The sequence below is a fragment of the Musa acuminata genome, chromosome BXJ1-1, assembly GCF_036884655.1.
Source record: "Musa acuminata AAA Group cultivar baxijiao chromosome BXJ1-1, Cavendish_Baxijiao_AAA, whole genome shotgun sequence".
Lineage (NCBI taxonomy): Eukaryota > Viridiplantae > Streptophyta > Magnoliopsida > Zingiberales > Musaceae > Musa > Musa acuminata.
Window position 1 is genome coordinate 350,613 of NC_088327.1, and position 20,861 is coordinate 371,473.

General features: G+C 45.5%; 3 protein-coding genes and 1 pseudogene across 4 annotated transcripts; 1 reads left to right on the top strand and 3 right to left on the bottom strand.

The window, feature by feature from the left end:
- Window positions 1–1,478: 1,478 nt before the first annotated feature.
- LOC135672045 (pentatricopeptide repeat-containing protein At1g79540-like) lies at window positions 1,479–4,056 on the bottom strand. Its single transcript, XM_065180522.1, has one exon. It carries the CDS (start codon window positions 3,999–4,001, stop codon window positions 1,608–1,610), a length of 2,394 nt encoding a protein of 797 aa, XP_065036594.1. The 5' UTR covers window positions 4,002–4,056; the 3' UTR covers window positions 1,479–1,607.
- Window positions 4,057–7,224: 3,168 nt separating this feature from the next.
- Window positions 7,225–8,856, bottom strand: LOC135679747 (cyclin-D3-2-like; annotated as a pseudogene). The gene is made up of 3 exons (XR_010515330.1): window positions 8,016–8,856; window positions 7,783–7,925; window positions 7,225–7,691 (listed from the first exon to the last, which is right to left on the bottom strand). The product of XR_010515330.1 is annotated as a cyclin-D3-2-like (transcript).
- A 1,653-nt stretch (window positions 8,857–10,509) lies between these two features.
- On the bottom strand, window positions 10,510–14,014 carry LOC135672303 (protein RER1A-like). Its single transcript, XM_065180787.1, has 3 exons — window positions 13,560–14,014; window positions 11,031–11,211; window positions 10,510–10,947 (listed from the first exon to the last, which is right to left on the bottom strand). The coding sequence occupies exons 1-3, from the start codon at window positions 13,931–13,933 to the stop codon at window positions 10,891–10,893; spliced, it is 612 nt and encodes a 203-aa protein (XP_065036859.1). The 5' UTR covers window positions 13,934–14,014; the 3' UTR covers window positions 10,510–10,890.
- A 1,827-nt stretch (window positions 14,015–15,841) lies between these two features.
- On the top strand, window positions 15,842–19,548 carry LOC135672373 (oryzain alpha chain-like). Its single transcript, XM_065180871.1, has 5 exons — window positions 15,842–16,412; window positions 16,734–16,969; window positions 17,070–17,210; window positions 18,080–18,520; window positions 19,201–19,548. The coding sequence occupies exons 1-5, from the start codon at window positions 15,911–15,913 to the stop codon at window positions 19,300–19,302; spliced, it is 1,422 nt and encodes a 473-aa protein (XP_065036943.1). The 5' UTR covers window positions 15,842–15,910; the 3' UTR covers window positions 19,303–19,548.
- Window positions 19,549–20,861: the final 1,313 nt, after the last annotated feature.

Below are 20,861 nucleotides of genomic sequence, written 5' to 3' on the forward strand. Positions count from 1 at the left end.
GACAGAGAGTGAGTGAGTGAGCTGAGAGTAATTAGACGTGAGAAGGGTTATCTGAAAGAAACGTATTGTGTTTTTTATGTTTGTTTGTTTTGGGATTCCATCTTATTTCGGTCTTGTGACTGACTGACTGACCATTGCCAATTAATGTGCATTTAGAATTAAAACTCTCAAAGGAAAGGTAGCGCTGTTGATCTTTATATTATTCTCCGGCACTGCGGCCTGAGACCGTCCTCCTCCATGTGGTCGAACATCTTTTATGTTACGGGCGATAAGGTTTGTGTTCAATCTGGCGGCAATGCAGGCTGGTGGAAACTGTTTTGATGAAGCAGACAGAGCAACGCATCCATCCTGTGATTTGGTGAAATCATGAATCGAGGTTCTATAGAACTAACTCATCCCGATATTTGAGATTGTTAGAATGACCTGTTTCTTTCTTCTTCTTTTTTTATGATTGGCTATACCCCCAAATTCATGTCGCCAAAGACCAACCAAAGCATCGATTATACCATCTTCTGCATCCACTTTCGATGCGATGTCACCACCCCTTGTAACCGAACCGTTCACGGGTGGGTGCTTGTCGCTGGGGGGTCCGACTCCACCAAATCGACCCAAGATTCGAACTGCTGCCGGGTTTAGGCACTGTGCTTTGCCGTGTGATTAGTACGTCATGTCTCGAAAGATGATGATGATGGCCTCCCTGTTTCCCCATACACGTGTTCACAAGGCCGGTCTCTTTGCCATCGCGTTCGCAGCCCAACACGACAGCTCGCCTCGTAACGTGTCAGGCCTTCTCCTATTATTACCAAACCGTACCCATCGTTCCTCCCAACCGTAGGTAGCTCTTCTTCCCGTTCGTGGATCGAAATCTCCGTGGGAAGTCTCTCACTTCGGTAGATGTCGACGACACAGGTATGCATGTGAAGTGGTGGTGGCTGTACGTACCTACTTGTATCTGCTTTCCGCAGCCTGATCTTGTTGTTGCGTACGCACCGGTGAAGGAAAAGACCAGCGCCGGCGCCACACAGACTCCGCCCGCCGGAGGAGGAGGAGGAGGAGGAGGAGGAGGGGTGAAGGAGACGAAAGTGGTGGAGACGACGGATTGCCGGACGTCGGCCGGGCAAGGACAGCAAGAGCAGAGGCCGGTGCAGGTGGTTCACGAGAACCCCACCGAAGGGAACGATGCCCGGGGCAAAGTCGGCCAAAGAGAATTATAGTTTCCGAGGAGGCCAACACATCGTGTACATATGTCCCGACCCGATGCAATAATATGATGCGATGGCTCTTTGCTTTGCGATCGACGAATGAATCGAATATGAGATCTTGACCTTTCTATTTGTATTTCCAGCAGAATGATATGTACTACGGAGCGAGAAAATCCAATCTCGTGATGCTATGAGCAAGAAATATTTGCAATCACACACTAAATTGCCGATCATTTTCTTTTTGCTTATTGATGTTATGTTACAAGGGTTAAAGAAACCCACCCACCCACCCACCCGCATCAATGACAAATCATGTTCATCCAAAAATGGGGCATCAGCCAAATCAATCTTCTACGACTCAAACGAAAAGGGGAGGATGATAGTCCGATGCCGGTGCCGATCTATCTAATCACCGTACAGAAACACCTTGGTGGTTGTCCGGAGGTAAACATCCATGTCGTATCCGGCGAGCTGCATCCTTCGAACCAGTTCTTGGGCTGCATCCTTCTTGCTGTGTGCGCAGAGTCTCTTTATCAAGCGATTGCCCACCGGTTGCATGAAGAAGAAGCCTTTCTCCAGTGCGTACATCATCACGTCGACCGCCGCCTCCAGCTTCCAGTTCCGGCACAGGTAGTTGATGAGGTGCACGCAGCTGGGCGGCGTAGCATCGACGTCCGACTCCGTCAGGGTGGTGAAGATCGTGAGAGCTTCGTCCACCTTGTGCATCCGGCAGTAGCCGATCAGCCATATCGTGTAAGGAAAGGGACCGGCCACGCCACGCTTCCGGTCCATCGCTACCAAGCCTCTGATGACTTCTTCCAGGTTCCCTTCCATGAACTGCTTCCGTGCTGTCGTGATGGCTTCGGCGTCTTCGGGAGCTCTGCGCGCCTGCCAGAGATGGTTCAACCAGAGCGTCACCGCCCGGGAGACCTTCTTCTTCCTGCACAATGCCCGCATCAGCATGCCGTATATCGACACGCCAGGGCTGCGCCCACTCCGCAACATGTGCTGGAGCACCGTCAAGGCTTCGTCCTCTTGGTGCACCTTGAGGAGGCCGTCCATGAGCGTGCCGTATGTGACTGCATCGGGAGAGTGCCCCTTGAGGTGAAGCTCCTTGAAGAGCTTCATTGCGCCATCGGTATTCCCGGCCTTGCACAAACCATTGATCAGGGTGTTGTACGTGACGATATCAGGCACGACGCCGCTGTCGATGATGCCACGGAGGAGCCTGTATGCTTTGAGCACATGGCCGGAGCCGCACAACTCCTCCACCAACTGACGGAGGCTGTTGCTGTCGTGGATCCTGTCAGCGCCCTGCGAGAGCCGGAGGAACAGGGAGGGGTTCTTCCCCATCTCCATCTTGTAGAAGAGAATGTGGGCCTCTTCCAGCTTCCCGGCCTTGCAGAGCCCGTCGATGAGAGCATTAAACGTCATCACGGTCGGGACGCACCCCAGCTTCTCCATTTCGTCGAATATGTTGCGTGCCTCATCGACGAGCCCCTCCTTGCACAGTCCACAGATCATGATGGTGTAGGTGGCCGAGTCGGGGAATCGATCGTGCTGCGAGATCTCCAAGACCAGCGAGCGAGCCCTGTCCAAGTGCCCAACGTCGCAGAGGCCCTTGATCAGGCTGTTGTAGCAGAATGTGTCAGGAACCAGACCTCGGCCGCCCATCTCGGACAAGAAGGACAAGGCTTCCTCCACCTGGCCAACTTCGGTGTAGCCCCTGATCATTATTGTGTAAAGCTTGCAGTCCGGAGCCACATTCTTCTCCAGCATTTCCTTGTAATGCCGGCACGCCTCCTCGAATCTCCCGGCCTTGAATAACCCATCGATCAAACAGCTATATCCGCTTAGGCCTAGCACAAACCCGTCGTCCTCGAACGCCCTCAGAAGCTCGAAAGCTTCGTCGATCCTCCCCGACTTGCAGAACCCACTCAACAACGCGTGGTAGGTGATGGAGTCCGGCTTGTAATTGTCCTGCTTCATGGAATCCAACAGCCTGCTCGCGTCGTCAAGCCTGTCGGTCTTGCAGAGCGACGAGAGGAACACGGTGTAAACCATTGTGCTCGGGGATATGTCTTGCTGGAGCATTTCGTCGAACAGCGCCAGCGCGTCCTCCGTCTTCCCCGCATTGCACAATCCGCCCATCAAGATGATGAAGGTGGACCGATTGGGACGGCAATCCGACTTGATCATATGGTTATATATCGCCAGGGCGAGCAATATCACATCTTTATCGACGAAGATCCGCAGCAAGGTGTTGTAGGCGAAGGTGTTGGGGCGGCTGCCGAACTCCGACATCCGGCCGAAGGCCTCTACGGCCTTCTCGGCCATCCCGGAGGCTGAGTAGGCGGAGATGAGGGCGGCAAAGGCGGCCGGGGCGACGGGCACGCCCTGGCGGCCGAGGTCGGCGAGGGCACGCCAGGCGGAGTCGAAGCCGCCTGGGGAGCGGAGGATGGAGATGATGCGGTTGTGGGAGACCCAGCTGCGGAGGTGGCGCTGCCTGGAGACCCAGGAGAAGAAGCGAAATGCGAACGGGGCGGTGGGGGCGTCGGCGAGGACCTCCTCGACGACGTGGTGGGTGAGGATCGGGGAGAGGAAGTCGAGGTGGGGCTCGAAGGAGGGGACGGTGTGGAGGATGGTGAGGACCCTCTCGGAGATGACGAGCTCCCAGGCGTCGTGCGGGGCGCAGATGGAGTCGACCTCGGCGGCGGCGTAGAAGGAGGAGAGGGGAGAAGCCCCCATTCTCCGGAGAAGAGATGGGGCTTTGTTGGCTACTACCGCCGCCCATCTCATGCGGTCATCGACGAAGAGGGAGGGTTTCAAAGATGACCGATCGAGGAGGGGGGATGTGGTACTGGCGACGGCGATGGCGGCGACTTTAGTAAATTGGGGCCGAGTTCAAATTGGGCTATCTCTTGGACGTCCGAAGAAGGTCCATAAAAGCCCAATTTGGAGGCCCAGCCTTCTTACAAAGGCCTCTTGATCAAGATATATATATATATATATATATATATATATATATATATATATATATATATATATATATAAATGAATAAATCCGGCAAAGAGAACCTCTCGAATAAATCTGAATGTGAGAATGCAAAATGAATGTAATTGTGCATAAAAAATATATTTTCTTAAATTCATAGAATATATACATATTATTTTTGGATATATTTGGATACTCTTGTAACTTAACTCGTGTCCTTGGATTTAAAGGATTTCAAATATGGACATAGATCGATAAGTGTGCAACGAGCATTTATATTACCGACCTACACATTAGTTGATGTGGTTCGATATAATAACATATTTATTTATCTGATGGGTCTATAATAATAGGATTTAAAATGTTTAGATTTAATGATAGTACACTCATCTATTTATTTTATATGAGCCAAATACTCTACTGCCATATTTGATGTGTGATTAAATTAGAGATATTTCAATCATCTGCCTTCCGAGGGTTGATGTCAACTATACACGTAGATTTAGATCCTAAAATAGTGCATACATTTCTTTAGTATGATGCACAACATGAGATCTATTTTAATAGTCAAACCTAATCTACGTGCGCCATGCACAGCATTGGCACCACCACCACCAGAGAGGAATCTCCAGACAGCCTATGTAGGAAGTAAAATGGCAGCAATGTACGCAGGAGCTGATTCACCCTCCCTCATCATCTCCGGTCACCAAGAGAGAGAGAGAGAGAGAGAGAGAGAGAGAGAGAGGTGTCGTTAAGATCTGGCTGCTGTAACAATCAAGCAGCTCTCTGAATCAAATGCAACGTTCCTCTGCACCTCTACACCTCTACACCTCATTGAATTCACCAAATCCACAACCACATACTGTTCCTCCATAAATGCTGCAGAATGATGAATGATGATGGACAAAGCCTCCCACCATAATCTTCCATGCTCGTTCCGAGCACGCACTGTAGATTTCTGTTTCATTTATGGCAACAGCATTTATCACATTAAAGGCTTTGCCGGGAGTCCCAACATGTCCGCACAATATACACACAACCATGGCACTCTTGCAGCAGGTCCCCTCTTCAGATCACACACATACAGAGAAAGAGAGAGAGAGAGAGAGAGAGAGAGAGAGAGAGAGAGTAGGAAATCTTCATACATAGTTTTCTTCTATCTGGATTATGATCTGTAATCAGAAAACAAATCGACTGTCGCTGTTGTCAAAGGAGGGAAAGCAGTGTGCAGGAGCAGGTCAAAAAAGAAAAGAGATGAACTTGCCATCATATTCTTCCACAATCATTGAGCTGTGCATATACACTACACTCTCTTGGACAAAGAAGAAAAAACCACAGCTGGAACCCTACCGCCCGTTTTGGCGGAGAGGGGCAGGTTCATGATCGATCATGAGTCTTTGAATTCATGAGGAGATTAGTACGAGGTGATTGATCGACAGAAGCCAAGCCACTTGCGTTCTCGAGCTGTGTCCAACCGGACTCCACCATGCGACGAGCAAACGCAGCAGAAAACTAATGATGAAGAAAAGCGGACAAGTCCTATCTGCCTCCCCACGTAGAAGGGACACAAGGAGTCATGGCTCTCTCGGTATGTCAATTTCATGGGTCAGCAGTTCAAGAAATCAGTCTACCCACCACACAAGAAGATCTCATTTCCAACCTCTTCTTTATTTCAAAGTCATGATTGGAATCTCACACTGTGGAAAGTTGGATTCTTTCGGGGTTTCTGTGACTCGATTACGTCTCGAGAGACACTTGGATCGTCTCAGTTTTCCCCTCCCTCTTTCTCTGTTCGAAGCATAATAAATACTTTTGTTCTCCAAGCCGTCAAAACATGCAATGAAACACATGATCCGAACTGCGACTGTGCTTTTAACTCTCTAATGTCAATCTATTTTGCTTGGTCATAGCAAAAGGGCAATGAAGCCACAACGGAGACTGTGGGTGATGGAAAAATGCATGCGATCTCATGACACCAGAATAACTACTCCTAGTATTGCTCACTGCAATCCAACCTGCTTTCTTCAGGATTCTGCTGCTCTTCCTATGCTGCAGTAGGTTGTGTTTGAACGGAGAGATAGAAAGAGAAGAAGGGCAGAGAGGTAGAGAGAAAAAGTGAGAGACAGGAGTACCCAAGGACACGACACAGTTGTTGGTCCTTTCGATAGCCCGTTCGAAAGACTTGCAGTGGAGCAAAAGAGGCTCTTTTTGTTTAAGCTGTCTTTTCCTAATCAAAGGGAAGCACATAAGAGAGGGTGGGTTTGTATTATGCCTTGGAACGGGTAATGACAAACACATGATCTCGTACCGGAAGGGGGGAGAGGGGTGGAAAGTCAGAGGAAAGCTTCACATGGGGAGAGGGTTTGTGGGTGTCGTCCAGTGAGACTTCGAAGATGCGCAAGCTGTTCCCGTAGGGTTAGTCTAAACTATGGGGCGAACTCGAGAATTCCATGGAAGCTGGCATGCATGTTGTCGATTGTGTGGGGGCTTCTTGGTCGTCAGCTCCCTTCTTGAGGTCAAAAGGCCATCGAAGTCCAAGCAGATACTTCCAACTCATATTAACAACCACTGTAGCCACTCACCTACCGTATCAAATCCTGTTCCATGCAAGCAGGACACATCTCTCTCTCTCTCTCTCTCTCTCTCTCTCTCTAACTCAGATGATATAGAAAATGGACTTTAAGTCTGTGGAAGAAAGGCAAAGGAAAAGAAAAGAGCATCAGCAAGAATGGTGAATGCAAAAGAGAATAGAAACTCATAGCCCGGTCGGTGCAAACAGACAGGTCATCAATGTGTTTGCATGTCTCTTCCTCTACAATCAGCTTTCAAGGAAGAATGCCGAGAACTTGAGAGCTCGATCAATGTTTGCTACACTGCCTAATATCAGAGAGAGAGAGAGAGAGAGAGAGAGAGAGAGAGATTAACTTCTCAAAATATAAATAGGTTTCAGGGGATGAGGAGTAAACATGCATCGACGACAAGTGATAGGAGAACAACTACGATGAACGGCTGGGAGAATGTAGCAGTTTCTTAACCCAAAGGATAGAGACAACAGATGAATGAACAAAGGCATCCAATCTATGTTTCCTCCTCTCTAGCGTTCTTCTGCCCCACGGCCACCGGAGTCGTTTAGAATAGCTCCGTCTTCCAACACAGTAACCAGTTCATGCTTGTCACATCGGAACAAAAGCGAAGAGGACACCCTCCTCCACGATTCCTTCGTCTCCAATGGTTTTGTTGGCAGTGCTATTTGGCCTCTTGGAAGGACGAATCTCCGGCGAAGATGACACCGAGGATGGGCAGATTGTCCAGGAATCGCCACCGCTCGACGAGCTCTCGCAACTGAAGCAGGAACCGACCACCCCATCAGGACTACCTGGCCAAGTGTGGCAGTGGGACAAGGACGAAGTCCAATGCTTTCGCTTGTGGCCAGTGATGCCACCGTCGTGAACCATCGATTCCATGATGAGCTGATAACACTCCTCCACCTTTTCCTGTAGATTACTTTGACATGTTAGCAGAGTATATACGACAACGAAGCAATTAATGCATAAGTAACATGCCAATAACTGAACCAGAACCAACCTTTGGAACGTCGAGGAAGGCAACGAGGCGGTGGGTCTCGTAGAAGTCGGAAGCAGCGGCGGCAGCGCCTCCACCGCCGTCAGCCGCGTGGAGCAGCGCCGCAGCGGCCCACGCGGATGCAGGATACCGGACCCATCTCCAGTCTTCAGTAAACCAATCCATGGACGAGGTCAGGTTAACCAAAAAGACAAAAGGTTTTGAGGCGAAAGCAGCGCATTTTGATGAGCACTCACCAGCTATGACGGAGAGGAGAATGGTTTCGCATCCGCCGACCAGCTCCCGGATACGGGCGGCGGTCGTGGTGGAGATGGCGTTCTTATATTTGGGATAGAGTCGAAGAAGAAGGTGGTGGACGAAAGAGAGTGGAGTGACGGGATTCATCCGCCAGCTGAGCGTGGAGAGGACCAGGAGCTCCATCCGCCGGATAGTCTTGGCCTCGAACACGTACTTATTCTCTTCCGGCTCTGGCGTCGCAGCCGCCTGCAGGTCAAGAAGCAGGGGGACACTGGTCTCCTCCACCTTCGCCGCCAAGGACAGGCAGGCCACTGCCGCCAGCCGCCCCATCCACGGCTTGTCCTTTTGGAGACGGAGCCCGCCGGCGGCGGCAGAGGGGAGGAAGCACCGGTCCAAGTAGTTTACGGCGAGCATCGCCGTGAGGACGGAGAATGCGCGGCGCGCGGCGGTGCGGGCCACCCACTCCACTGCCTCCCTCCTTGCCGACAGCAGGTACGTGTCTTCCCCGCCACAGTCAACCGGCAGCTCGGGGCGGGTCTACTCTTCCTTGGCCGCCAAGAAGCAGAGTACGTTAGCCCACTCCTCTTCCGCCACCGCCGCCAGCTCATCCAAAACCGGCGGCACCGGTCCCGTTCGCTCTTCTTCCAGCTCCAAGCTGTCTTCTTGGCAGTAGAGCGAGTCGAAAAGTGACAAAACAGCCATGGTTTGTTCCCTTTCTTCTTCGCCGAACTAAAGAGCTACTACAGAAGCAAGCAGGAAGACGAGAAGGAGAAGAGGGAATAGGAGTCGGGGATAACGCCTCCTCGCGACTCCATCGCTCGCTTTTGTGTCGATTTGTTGTATGGTGGTATATATCTCTATCTACTCCCTCCCTCTCTACTGTCCCTTTCCTGCAAGCATTGTGAAGGGAAGAGGTCTCAATTGAGGAAATGGTCAGGGGTTTCGGACAGCCTTTTCTCTCGTCCTTCCATTTACTATTGCTTCGATGTCTCTTTCTTGTCTACTCTGCAGGCTGAGCAGACATTTTCTACTACTTTTGGGACACACAACAGCATTATTTCCGTGGAGAAGTTTGAAACTCGCTGTGACTTGGTCTTCTTATATAGGTGAAATCTTTGGCAGTCAGTCTACCCCTCACACACTCCCAAGGAATACTCGAACAGTGTAAATAAAAGCGTGTCTTCTTTCGACCTCGTGAGATACAGTGGGTGTTGGTTCGAAGGAACGAGATGCCCTCCTCCTCCATCAGCTTTGGTGCTAAACTAAGGACCACCACGGCTCAGAGTCAAGGAGCCAATGAGGCCATTTGCTAGGTTAAGAAGACAAGTAGTTGTCATCTCCAGAAAAGAAACCTCGGGGATTCTCTTTTAAATTAGAAAGCAAAAAAAATGACATGATTCGTCAGTCATAAAAAAAGAATGCATAATTAACACAAAAATAGGTAATCCAAGGGATGGTGATAAAGGCGATGGATCTACTGAAAAACCACCATTGCAATCGGTGATGAGCATCGGAGGACCTGTTGGTGATTTCAAAATCCCCTCTAGAACGCGGTGGCACCTGCACTCTGCCAATCGCTAGAGTATAAAGATCAGGCTGCTGTGCATGGGGAAGAGTACACGGATATCATAAACCACTCCTCTCACTCTCGTTGCCCGAACGGGTTTCATCGATGCCAACACCCAGAAATCCCACACATAAAAAGCAGCCGAACAGCAAAAGGATCTGCTTCAAAGGAAGCCATATGTTTGCCCTTTTCAGCTCAAGGAGTCATCCCATCAGTCAAAATATAAAAAAGGGGGGGGCAAATTCCCAATCAATCAATGGAGAAAACGTCACGCAACAGTGTCTGAAAACTATACTAAATGCGCTTTCCTAAGCATCCGCATGCAGTGAAAGGAAGAAGAAGAAGAAGAAGCGAACAGTAGTAACTCATGTTTATTGTCCATGGTCCAATGCTGCTGCTGCTGCATTCCTTTGTTTGAAGACGAAGAAGACGAAAGCTGCGTGGGGAAAAGTGTGAGACGAGGGAGGCATCATTGTGGACTCAATGGCAATACCTCCTTTTCCTTGGAACATTATAAATAAATAAAAGTAAATCCTATGTTGTTGTGGTTGAGACTCTTGACAGGAGGATGATAGTGCGGGCGGGAGAAAACTCTTGAGGTCAAGCGCAGTTGACTATTGTGCACCTCGTGATCTTGCTCACGATCGCCACCAATCACGGTCGCAACTACGTTCCAGATCATGGACTGTGTCACCCCTGAAACCTCAGGGGGTGGATGAGTGTGGCCCACACTTTCGTTAGCAGGATTACAAAAATGGTTTTTTTTAAGTAAATGATTTTTCCTCTTTCTGGAAAATAAGAACCCTATCCTGTTCTATTCACAGAAATATAACTCAGAAATGAAGCACAATAGAATGGCTGATGTTTTCATATAGTATAAGCAAGAGTTTTAGGAAACACAACTCAAGTGTGTGCCATCAGAAATATGTAGGTTATCGGCATGGCAAATATCATCATTGCTTATCCAACAAACAGCAACGTTTAGAAATATCACAACATGATGGAAGGAATAAAAAGTGATGGTTTTGCTAATCTTCACACCCTGACTTGTCATCCGATATCAGCCTAATGCTTAGCCAAAAGGTAAAATACAGCTAGTGTTTCAACAGGTAAAACAATGTGGAGGAGGTCACAAAGGCCATCGGCTGCTGTTTCTGTAAACCTCGCTCCCTGTCGTGTGAGCCTAATGCTCCGTCGACCTCAGGTTATCCCAACTCGGTTGAACAATAGAAAGCTACCAGCATCTAGATGATTTGGCATGAACACTTTGACCTCTTCATCTTTGGAGTTCAACACATGCTTGCGGTTCAGTTACTAGGAAGACTAGCATCGTCGGAGACGACCTCTTTCTTCTTAGTGTAACGCTAAAACAACAAGTTAGACCAGTGGTCAGGACACTAGAATAGTAGGAAAATTATATTTTAACTGGAAAGAAGATTTAGGATACCTGCTTTCCGAAGGTGAATGGAACATATTTGTATTTGATCATGTGAAGAATCTGTCTTTTCATTGTAACTGTGAACAGCACGAACCAGTAGAAGAGCAGAATAGGCCAAAATACAGGCACATCAAACACACTGAAGAACGTCAATACGAAAGCAATGCAAAAAGCTTTTGTAATGGAATACCTGCAACTCAAAATTGTTACCAATGCCACAAAACAAATTGCAATTTCAACACAGCAAACAAATATTCATAGAGAAAAAACAGAAATGAAGAAAGAGCAAAAGAATGAAAGATAAGGCAAACCATCTGATGCACAGCGGTCTAGCAGCGTGATCCAATTTTGCAGAAATAATATTATATCAGATAAATATAAACAGCTAGGAATTCAAAACAAATTTACTGTGATGGCAGGTTACTGGGATTTCAGGAGCATCACAGCAAATAAAATATTATAGCTACAGATGCAGGATACCCATGTTTTCCTGCTCCTGATAAGACGTACAAACTACCAAACTGTTGGATGAGCAACTCTTCCAACCTTCAGAAGAGACACACTAGTTGGCAAGTCACAAGTCCAACCCGTCGTATGCATATGCTAGTTGTGCCACAGTGCCACCAAAGCATCCGGAGTAGGTACTATGCTATGCCAATCCCACCCATACAACTTGAGAAGATGGAAAATGTACTCAATCTCTAATGAGATACTAATGGCTGCCTTTCTTCATTTGAGAACAGTTGAATCGTGTGATCCAATGCCTTCATTTTCTCTTAGTCGTCACAATTTTGTCATCTTAAAACCTGCATTTCACATGTTCATGTATCTATTTGCAGTATAAACATAGCATCTGTGTGATTCCTAAAGCATCCAGAACTTTGCCGCTTAGCTCAAGTAGTGCTACAAACTTATTATATTCCAATATATCCAGAACAACCCAACACCAATAACCCTCATAACCATATTCCTAAGCATGAAGAAGCAGGTTGATAAACATATTGATGGTAGGAGCAAAATCTTTAATGGAGTGAAAAAAACTAATCCAGCAGGACATATAGTGCATGGTCTTTCCAAATTAGATAAACAATCATACGTCTAAGCTATGAAAGAAGAATAAAGAAAGCAATCACAGGCAAAAACACAGAAAATTTCAACAACAGAATTCACATATGTTATGCAATTTTCCCGTGTCATGCCAACTATCAGGATGCACATGCCTCTGGTGTAACTCTTTCGCTTACAGGAACATTTTTATAGCTCATATCATGTCAACAGCAAATCCTTCTTGCTTCCCTAAACGAAGAAATGACATAATTAGTCTTGATCAAGCCAAGCTAACTTGGTTAGGTTTTGACTTATGGCAGGAAGGTGGAGCACTGATCTGGACAATTTTAGAGTTCTTGATATCCATTTGGCATTCAAGCCAAAGAAAAGATCAAATCAATGTTTTGGTTGCTTTAGGACATTTGTTATGAAACAAATCACAAGATCAAATATGCTTGACATCAGCAAGCTCATAAACAACTATTTTCACTATATAGCATCTATCAGATGACAACCAAGTATATTTCCCTTGAAAAATCACACCTGTTATGTTGAACTTACAATAGGTCATGACCGTCCACAAGACATCTCAACAAACATGTAAGAGATTAGCTTTCGGTTAGATTCTAATGTCTTGATGCTCAAGACCTGTAAGTCCAACCTGTAATACCCAAATTCAATAATCTCTTTTGCTCAATCTCATTCTCATGATTCCCTTGAAGAGACTAGACAAAATTCCTAGAAACAATGACCACTGATCAACTACTCCTTGTTCATTAACAGGACAACAAAGACAAGTATATTCTGTTAACCAGTACTTGACGACAATTGGAGTTAGGTAGATCAGCGACCATCGTGATCACTAAAGAGTGTTTAGATCCATTGATGTTGCTAGCATCGAGGTAAAAAACGTGTTGTGCAATTTAAGATGATATATAACTCCACAGTTGAGAAATTTCTCACAGAATCTTCTTTTGTCTTCGTTAAGAGAGTCCACCATCTATCAAGATATTCATTTACTAACACAGTAAATTGATACTAGGGATCAGAAGGACAATACTTTTGACCTATGGGAAGATCCACAATATCTTCACAAGCTACCCGTTGTCACCGATTAATTGTGGCATAGGGCACGTCCTTAATGAGATCTGCGGAAAGAAGGATAACATCAACATCTAAGGTTGAATTGGCCCGTTTTGCCCAAAACATCCTACCATGAGCCTTATCTTTAATCCTTGCGTAGTCTATCCACCATATACATGGTTCAGAAGTATCTTCACATCCACAGCAAAGTTAGATAAAAAGCCTCTTTTTTTTTTTTTTCTTTTTGAATTGATACAGTCGGTCAAAGCAAGAAATAACGTCAACAAAATCATACCCTTCTATTTTTCACATAAAAATTCCAGCGTTATTAATCGAGATAAAAATGCGAGCTCAAAATGTGATTAGAAACAAGGGGAAAAAGAGATCGAATGGGGGAACCGCACTGACCAGAACTTGAATTCGGGGAGGCGCCGGACGAAGGGGCGGAACTCATCGGATGAGCGGGTGGGCAGGGAAGGGCCGGGGCCACCATCGACGACCTCCTGGATCTCGGGGTCGACCTGGGGGGAGAGGAAGGCGATGAAGAGGTTGAGGAGGTAGATGCCGAGAGCGTATGAGACGATGTAGAAGCCCTGAGCGATCCAGACGCGGACGGTGTAGACGAGGGCCAGGACGCCCAACCAGGCCCAGCGCCGGCGCACGTGCGGCGTGGCCTTGTCGAGCAGGTGCTGGTGCCGCCGGGATGCGGCGGCGACCCACGCCGACAGAAACGACGACCCTCCTCCTTCGCCCCCTCCACCGCCGCTCGATGGATCCATCATCGTCGCCGACCGATCGTCTCGCTCGCTCGCTCGGTCGTTCCAAGTCCTTTTTCTTCTTTTCCTTTTTTTTTATCAACCCCTACGTTTGGTCGTATGAATTAAATATGTTTGTATATATCTTTCCTTCAAAAAAATCTTAGTAATAGTAAATTTACACCAATAAATCTAAATACAAATATACACTCTGCATTAACCTACATCAAAGCCCCCTTTTCTCTTCAGTCTTTTACTATTGGTAATCACTTAACATAATAATAATAAAATATAATTAATTTTACTAAGTAAAATCTTTTAATTACTTAATATATCCTATTTCATACTCATCTTTCATCTATGGATCAATTATACTCATGAGCGTCGATACCGAAACCCTAGCTACACTAATATCATTTTATTGTTCCACATCACTTGATGTCATAATTCATCTCGTAAGTCATTCATCGCTCAACGAAAAATAATATGCTGCTCGATAATAAGGACAAAGATAACATTCATCGCTCGAGAAAAAGGAAAAAAAAAAAAAAGGTAAAAAGAGGTCATAAGAGTTGATCGAAATTCAATAACGAGAGCATTCACATCAATTAGCATAGGGGTATTTTCGAGATATAAAAATTATAAAATGAGATTATAAATAGTAAAAAAAATTGTTAATAGAAATCTCCTAAAAAAATGTGAAAATATGAAAGAAAAAAAAGTAATTTATTTATTTATGATCATAAGAGTCTTAAAATCAATTAAAGGTTTTATTATATCTACTTGCCATTGGCAGTAAATTAATTATGAAAAAATATATATTTTTTTTAAAAAAATTACTTTAGAGCTAAATTTTGATGTAATTGAGATAAAAACGAGGGTTATAATAGGGATTAGAATAACTATTATTCTAAGTAACTAATGGTACATGTTACCGAGTCATTCATCTCCCATTGCCGTTCTAATTGTCAAGTTCTCCTCTATCTTCTCTTGGATCATCAAGGAAAAGGGAAAGAGGTTTAGGAGAAGAAGACAAACGATGGTAAAAGCTTTCCTTTCCTCCTTACTTGCCCTATTGATCGTGCTCCTTATGGTTGATGATCTCGTCCATTGCCTTCCTCTTGGTATTAGGATCATCATACCACCTTCACCCTTGTCAATCTTTTTCCTCTCTCTCGAGGGCGATGATTATGATAAAATTGAGGATCTAGCTGTTCTGTGTGTAATTGATAAATGATATTTTTCACCGATATAAGGGGGGCCCTATATTGGAAAAATAGAAATGTGAGCACCTTCCAAGAAAACCATAAAAGATTTTTTTTAAAAAAAAATCACCCTATATATAACTCATATTTGTATCTTTATATGCATAAAATATAATGATGTTGATGATTAACATAAGATAAGAGTATAATTTTCATGTATTCTTAAAGTAGTAAATGAATATATTATCCTCCCTTGGTGGGAGTGAAGCATCCCTAACTCATAATACCCATAACAAGTCTAGACAAAGAGATACTCCTTATTTTCTTAAATCAGAGTATATTTCTGACCATCCTTTGGCACTTGATGTTATCATATTAGAGCTGACTGATTCCAAATCATATTATACTAAATCCTGCATTGCATTGTAATATTCAATTCAGTCCCACATCAACATGAAAAATTTTTGAAGTATTGTGATCCAAATTTATCTAGATAAACTAATATGTTAATTCAAATGTAAAATATTGATGAAACAAATGAAAATACAAAAAGAAAAAAAGATGAAGCATCTCTCATTTTTATTTTGCCACCACTTTCTTCAAACTCTTGGATCATGTTGTTCTTTATCTGTCTTCAACTCTCCTCCCATAATTGATCCATTAAATACCTCCTTCCTTCCACCTTTTTAGTCCAATATATAAATAAGTAGACAACTGTCCTCCGTTTACTCTCTATATTCCAAAAAGCCATGCTTGCAAACCCAAGCTTCGGCCTTGTCTGTGCCCGAGATCTCGCGTCATGGATGTCATCTCGAAGCCTTTCGTCGCTGTCGTCCTCCTCCTCCTTGGCCTTGCCGCCTGCGCCGCCGCCGCGGCCGCGCTGGACATGTCCATCGGTAGCTACGAGGCGAGGCGCCGGGTAGGAGGCTTGCGAAGGAGCGAGGAGGATGTGCGGCGGCTGTACGAGGAATGGATGGCGAAGCACCGGCGCTCGTACGACGCGGTCGGGGAGAAGGAGAAGCGGTTCGAGGTCTTCAAGGACAACCTCCGGTTCGTGGACGCCCACAACGCTGCCGCCGAAGCTGGTGGGCGCGGGTTCCACCTCGGGCTCAACCGCTTCGCCGACCTCACCAACGAGGAGTACCGGGCGGCGTACCTCGCCACCAGGCCCCCCGCCACTGCCGGGCGGAATCGAGTGGCGAGCCACCGGTACGTGCACCACGCCGGCGATGAGCTTCCGGCCTCTGTCGATTGGAGGGCGGAGGGGGCCGTCGCCGCCGTCAAGGACCAGGGTCGCTGCGGTTAGTCTCCTTTTGCTCTCCTCGAAAGGTTGTCGCACGCGGTCGAATTACGATCCTATTCATGTTGGATTTGTGGTTGACTTATGGTTCCCAACTCCCGTTGACACTGAGGTATGGTCAATAACATTTGGAGTTTAGCAATGTTTTCAATTGTATAAATGGAAGCGTTTGATCTATAGGATCCACATATCTTTATCTGCTTCGATTGGCTACAATCAGTAAATGCTAGTATTGACAAGTTCTATTTCTTGGGAGTGCATTCTTTGAGCATAATGATGAGCTGGTAGCTGGAAATTGATGCACTTGTAATTGTTGGCGAAGCAAGCGGCTGGGCATTCGCTACCATTGCTGCGGTCGAAGGCATAAACAAGATTGTTACTGGAGATCTCATAAGGCTATCGGAGCAGGAGCTCGTGGACTGCGATACAGCCTACAACCTGGGATGCAACGGTGGAATCGTGGACTATGCCTTTGCGTTCATCATCAGCAATGGTGGCATCGACACAGAGGACGACTACCCCTACAAGGGTCATGAGGACAACTGCAATTGGCTCAGGGTATATTCCTCAGCCTTGGTCATGGTCACTTGGATGATGGATGCACAGAGAGAGGTTTATTACTATTGGTGGTGATTGGTTGATTATGCCCTCGTTGCAGAAAAATGCTAAGGCTGTCTCTATCGATGGATTTGAAGATGTCCCAACTAATGATGAGAAGGCCCTACTGAAGGCTGTTGCTAATCAGCCAGTCAGTGTTGCTATCGAGGCTGGTAGCAGGGAATTCCAACTGTACCGATCGGTAAGTACCCGGTATTTAAGCGGTTATTGGTGTGAGATTTAACCATTAGCTTGTTCTTAGATTGTCGCGGATTATGATGAATAACAACCTATATGGTGATAGTCTAAACAATGTTGTCAATAAGTGCTGAATGATCGATTCGAACTTCTATTGACCCCTAATGAAAATTACCTTCCATTTTTATTGGAAGAGGTTGAGTCAGATTGCTATGTACATATTTGTCAGATGCTACAAATGTAGTTGTATGTGCAATTTGCCATATACATCAAACTTATCGCAACTGATACAAAATTAGGAAAAACATTGTGCAAACCTAAGAGGCAGATACACTGCTTTACCCCGATTCATTTTATGTTACTTTCTATTTGTGGAAGATAGATGAGAGGCTCCCAGTTGCTATCTTTCTTAGGTTGGAGGTATGTGCTGCTTCTTTCTCTAACCATAGCTGTGCTCTTGTAAGTTACAATTTTGGTGTTTGAATTATATTATTTAATAGGACCATTAAGCATCAGAAATGTGATCTACTGCTTTCTCGGAAGATCGTGACGGTAAAAGAAATCTCATTTGAGATTTGGACAAAGCCTTAAAACTATGTCATGCATAGGAATCCGATGTATATCCAACGTAAATCTAATTATGATATTTGTTTTAACTTCCTCGAGGCATGCCCCCATGTTAGAAGAGATTGTAGCTGATACCTGATAATTGATAGTTTCATGTTATCTATTAAGGCTCGTCGATTCTATGAAATTCAAAGAGCTGTAGCCTTTGTTAATGTTTGCATTTAGCCGATTGGTGCACATTTACAACCATCTTTTTTTTGGTATATGATTGTTGACCGTTCCAACAATTTTTTGCTCATGTACCAGGGGGTGTTCACAGGAAGATGCGGGACTGATCTGGATCTTGGTGCTGTCATTGTGGGTTATGGGACAGATCATGGTAAAGACTATTGGATTGTGAGGAACTCATGGGGTGAGGACTGGGGCGAGGCAGGATATATCAGGATGGAGCGTAGTGTCAACACATCTGCTGGAAAGTGTGGTATTGCTATGCTACCATCTTACCCCACAAAGAAGGATCCAAAACATGGACCCTGTCATCCATCTTCGGTGAATCCACCAACTTCGTGTGATAGTCAGTACGCCTGCCTGTCAGGCACCACCTGCTGCTGTGTCTATGAGAATGGTCGCTACTGCTATGCCTGGGGATGCTGTCCTTCTGAAGCTGCTACCTGCTGCGAAGATCATTACAGCTGCTGCCCCCAGGACTACCCCTTTTGCAATGTTCAGGCGGGAACCTGTCAAATGGTAACTTCATGTTCCTCGATACATTGTTCACAATCAATTAATTTTCTAATGTATGATCATCATCAAAGCAATTCAACCTGTCGGTTGTGATCTGACCTCATAAGTCTCTTATCTCAAAGCGTGGGTGACTTATGAACATAAGGGGCCGTATGTTGTAACTAGAAACTCATACCTGTGTGGAAAATTAGCTTAATCGTGGATCTAGGAACTGTTGCTATTGGTTTAGTATTATCCATAGCCAAAGTCATTGTAAACATTATGCTAGTTTTGCTGCATACCACGTGGTGCATCTAGCTGGTTGCACAACACATTTTTTTACATGCGTCCGAGCACATAGTTCTAACATGAAGAATGCTATATGATCTAGGTTTCTTCTTACTGAAATGGCTACTTCCACGATAGAATCATCGGTCTGTTTTGTGTCTGTTATTTAGTCCAATTCCCACAAACTATGCATCCATGGATGTATATTCTTCATACTTTTTCTAACATGCACCGATATGTCTTTGTAAGTTCATTCAATTCTCGAAGTGTTATTATAATTTTATGTGCATGGATGTCTTCTTCATAGTGGTTTCGTTAATTACGCGGATCCATCTCCGTACCAATTTTTCTTGAAGAAATTTTTTAGTGTTCTGTTTCCTATTTTATGCATATTTTTGGCTTCAATGAATGAACAGAGCAAGGACAATCCATTGGGAGTGAAGGCTCTGGCTAGCAGCCCTGCCACACCCTACTGGTGGAATTCGGGCATTGATGCAAGGAAATCATCCAATGAGTAGGCCTTCACGGCTAGGCGGTTCTCTGTGTGAAACCGCGAGTGAGATGTTTGCATGTTTATATGGTCGTCGTGAGAAATCTTATCGATAGATTTGAGGGTGAAACGTCAGACAATTTTCTGTAATTATGTAAACCTCAATCTGTGGGTTTGCCTTTCGATGTGTCTTACATGAAATCCATACTCAGTGCCTGTTTAGCTCCAAAGTCAAGAAATGCCAATGATTCAATCACACTTCTTTTTCTTGTCATGGCAATTATTGCCACTGCTTCAGTTGCTTATGCTGCTCTTGATCAATTCACAGGTGGATCATGGCCACCTCCTAACCTATCAGTGTTAAACGGATTGGGAAGAGCTTCGAAGAACACTTTTGTTTTGTATGATACATGGGAATCATGCCGTGAAGCTTGCATAATTTTCCGCTGCAAACTCTATACCGGGATCACTCTTGATGGTATAACTTTGATCTAGCAAAAACTTGAAGCATCCAAGCGTCACGGGTGGGATCACTCTTGATGAAGGCACAGGAAATAAGAGAAACTAAGAGCTCGGTGACTCCATTCGAAGACAAATAGGACCGCATCGGTGCTTTTGGCCTAACAGGAATGATACGGTAGCCGTGTTGGAAAGATAGCACAAATCATCCGATGATTGAGAAAGCTATGAATGATGGTCTGAGACTGACACTCGAACGAGAAAGATCTGAAACAGAGCGTAAAAGACTTGGCAGCTCTGCCAAAAGAGGATGGATGTCCCATGCTGGCCGGCCTAATCCACTTCCGGGCCACCTCAAAGTACATGTTAGATAAGCAGAGCATCAAGATAGGAGTCGAAAGTTCATCAACCGCATGCCTGGTGCTGTGGTCAAAGTTATCGGCACATCGATGAGCTGCACCGGTCGAAGGTAGAAAAGCTAGCTGCCATCATCAAGACAAAGGGAATACAAGACATTAAATTCATAAAAAGGCAAAGGATTGTTACACTAGAAGAAACCCTTGTACAGGGCAAATGATGGTGTTCTTGTGCATAATGTGTGAATGCTATGCCATCATTGGTGATCATATGTGGTTGTTGATTCACAGACTAGCTAGCTTTGCTAATAATCAATGATCTACATGAGGTGCATGATTAGCATAATTAATGAATTACTGAGATTGTTTTGTTAAGAAAGACACACTGATGTATGCATGGATGCTTCCCACGTATCGAACTCTGAACCTCTAATTTCTGTGTCTTTTGCCCACAGCACAACCTAAATTATTTAGATGCACAAGAGATGGTCATGGAGACAAAGAAAGAGCTCGTTCCTTCTCTCACGACCTTCTGTTGGTCGGGTGTGTGCGAGAGAGAGAGAGGATAAAAGGAGCACAAGCAAGGTGATGTGAGAAGCCACGCTGCCTTCTTCTCCGCACCGAGATTCCAAATCACGTGTTCCTCTCTCTGTCTCTCCCTCTCTCCACGTTTGTTCAAGGTAGCTAAAAGACATCATGGAGTATCACTATGCCATCGAAAGACTAGAACAGCGACGACATCGACAGCAAGATGACTGCTTTGAGATGCTTC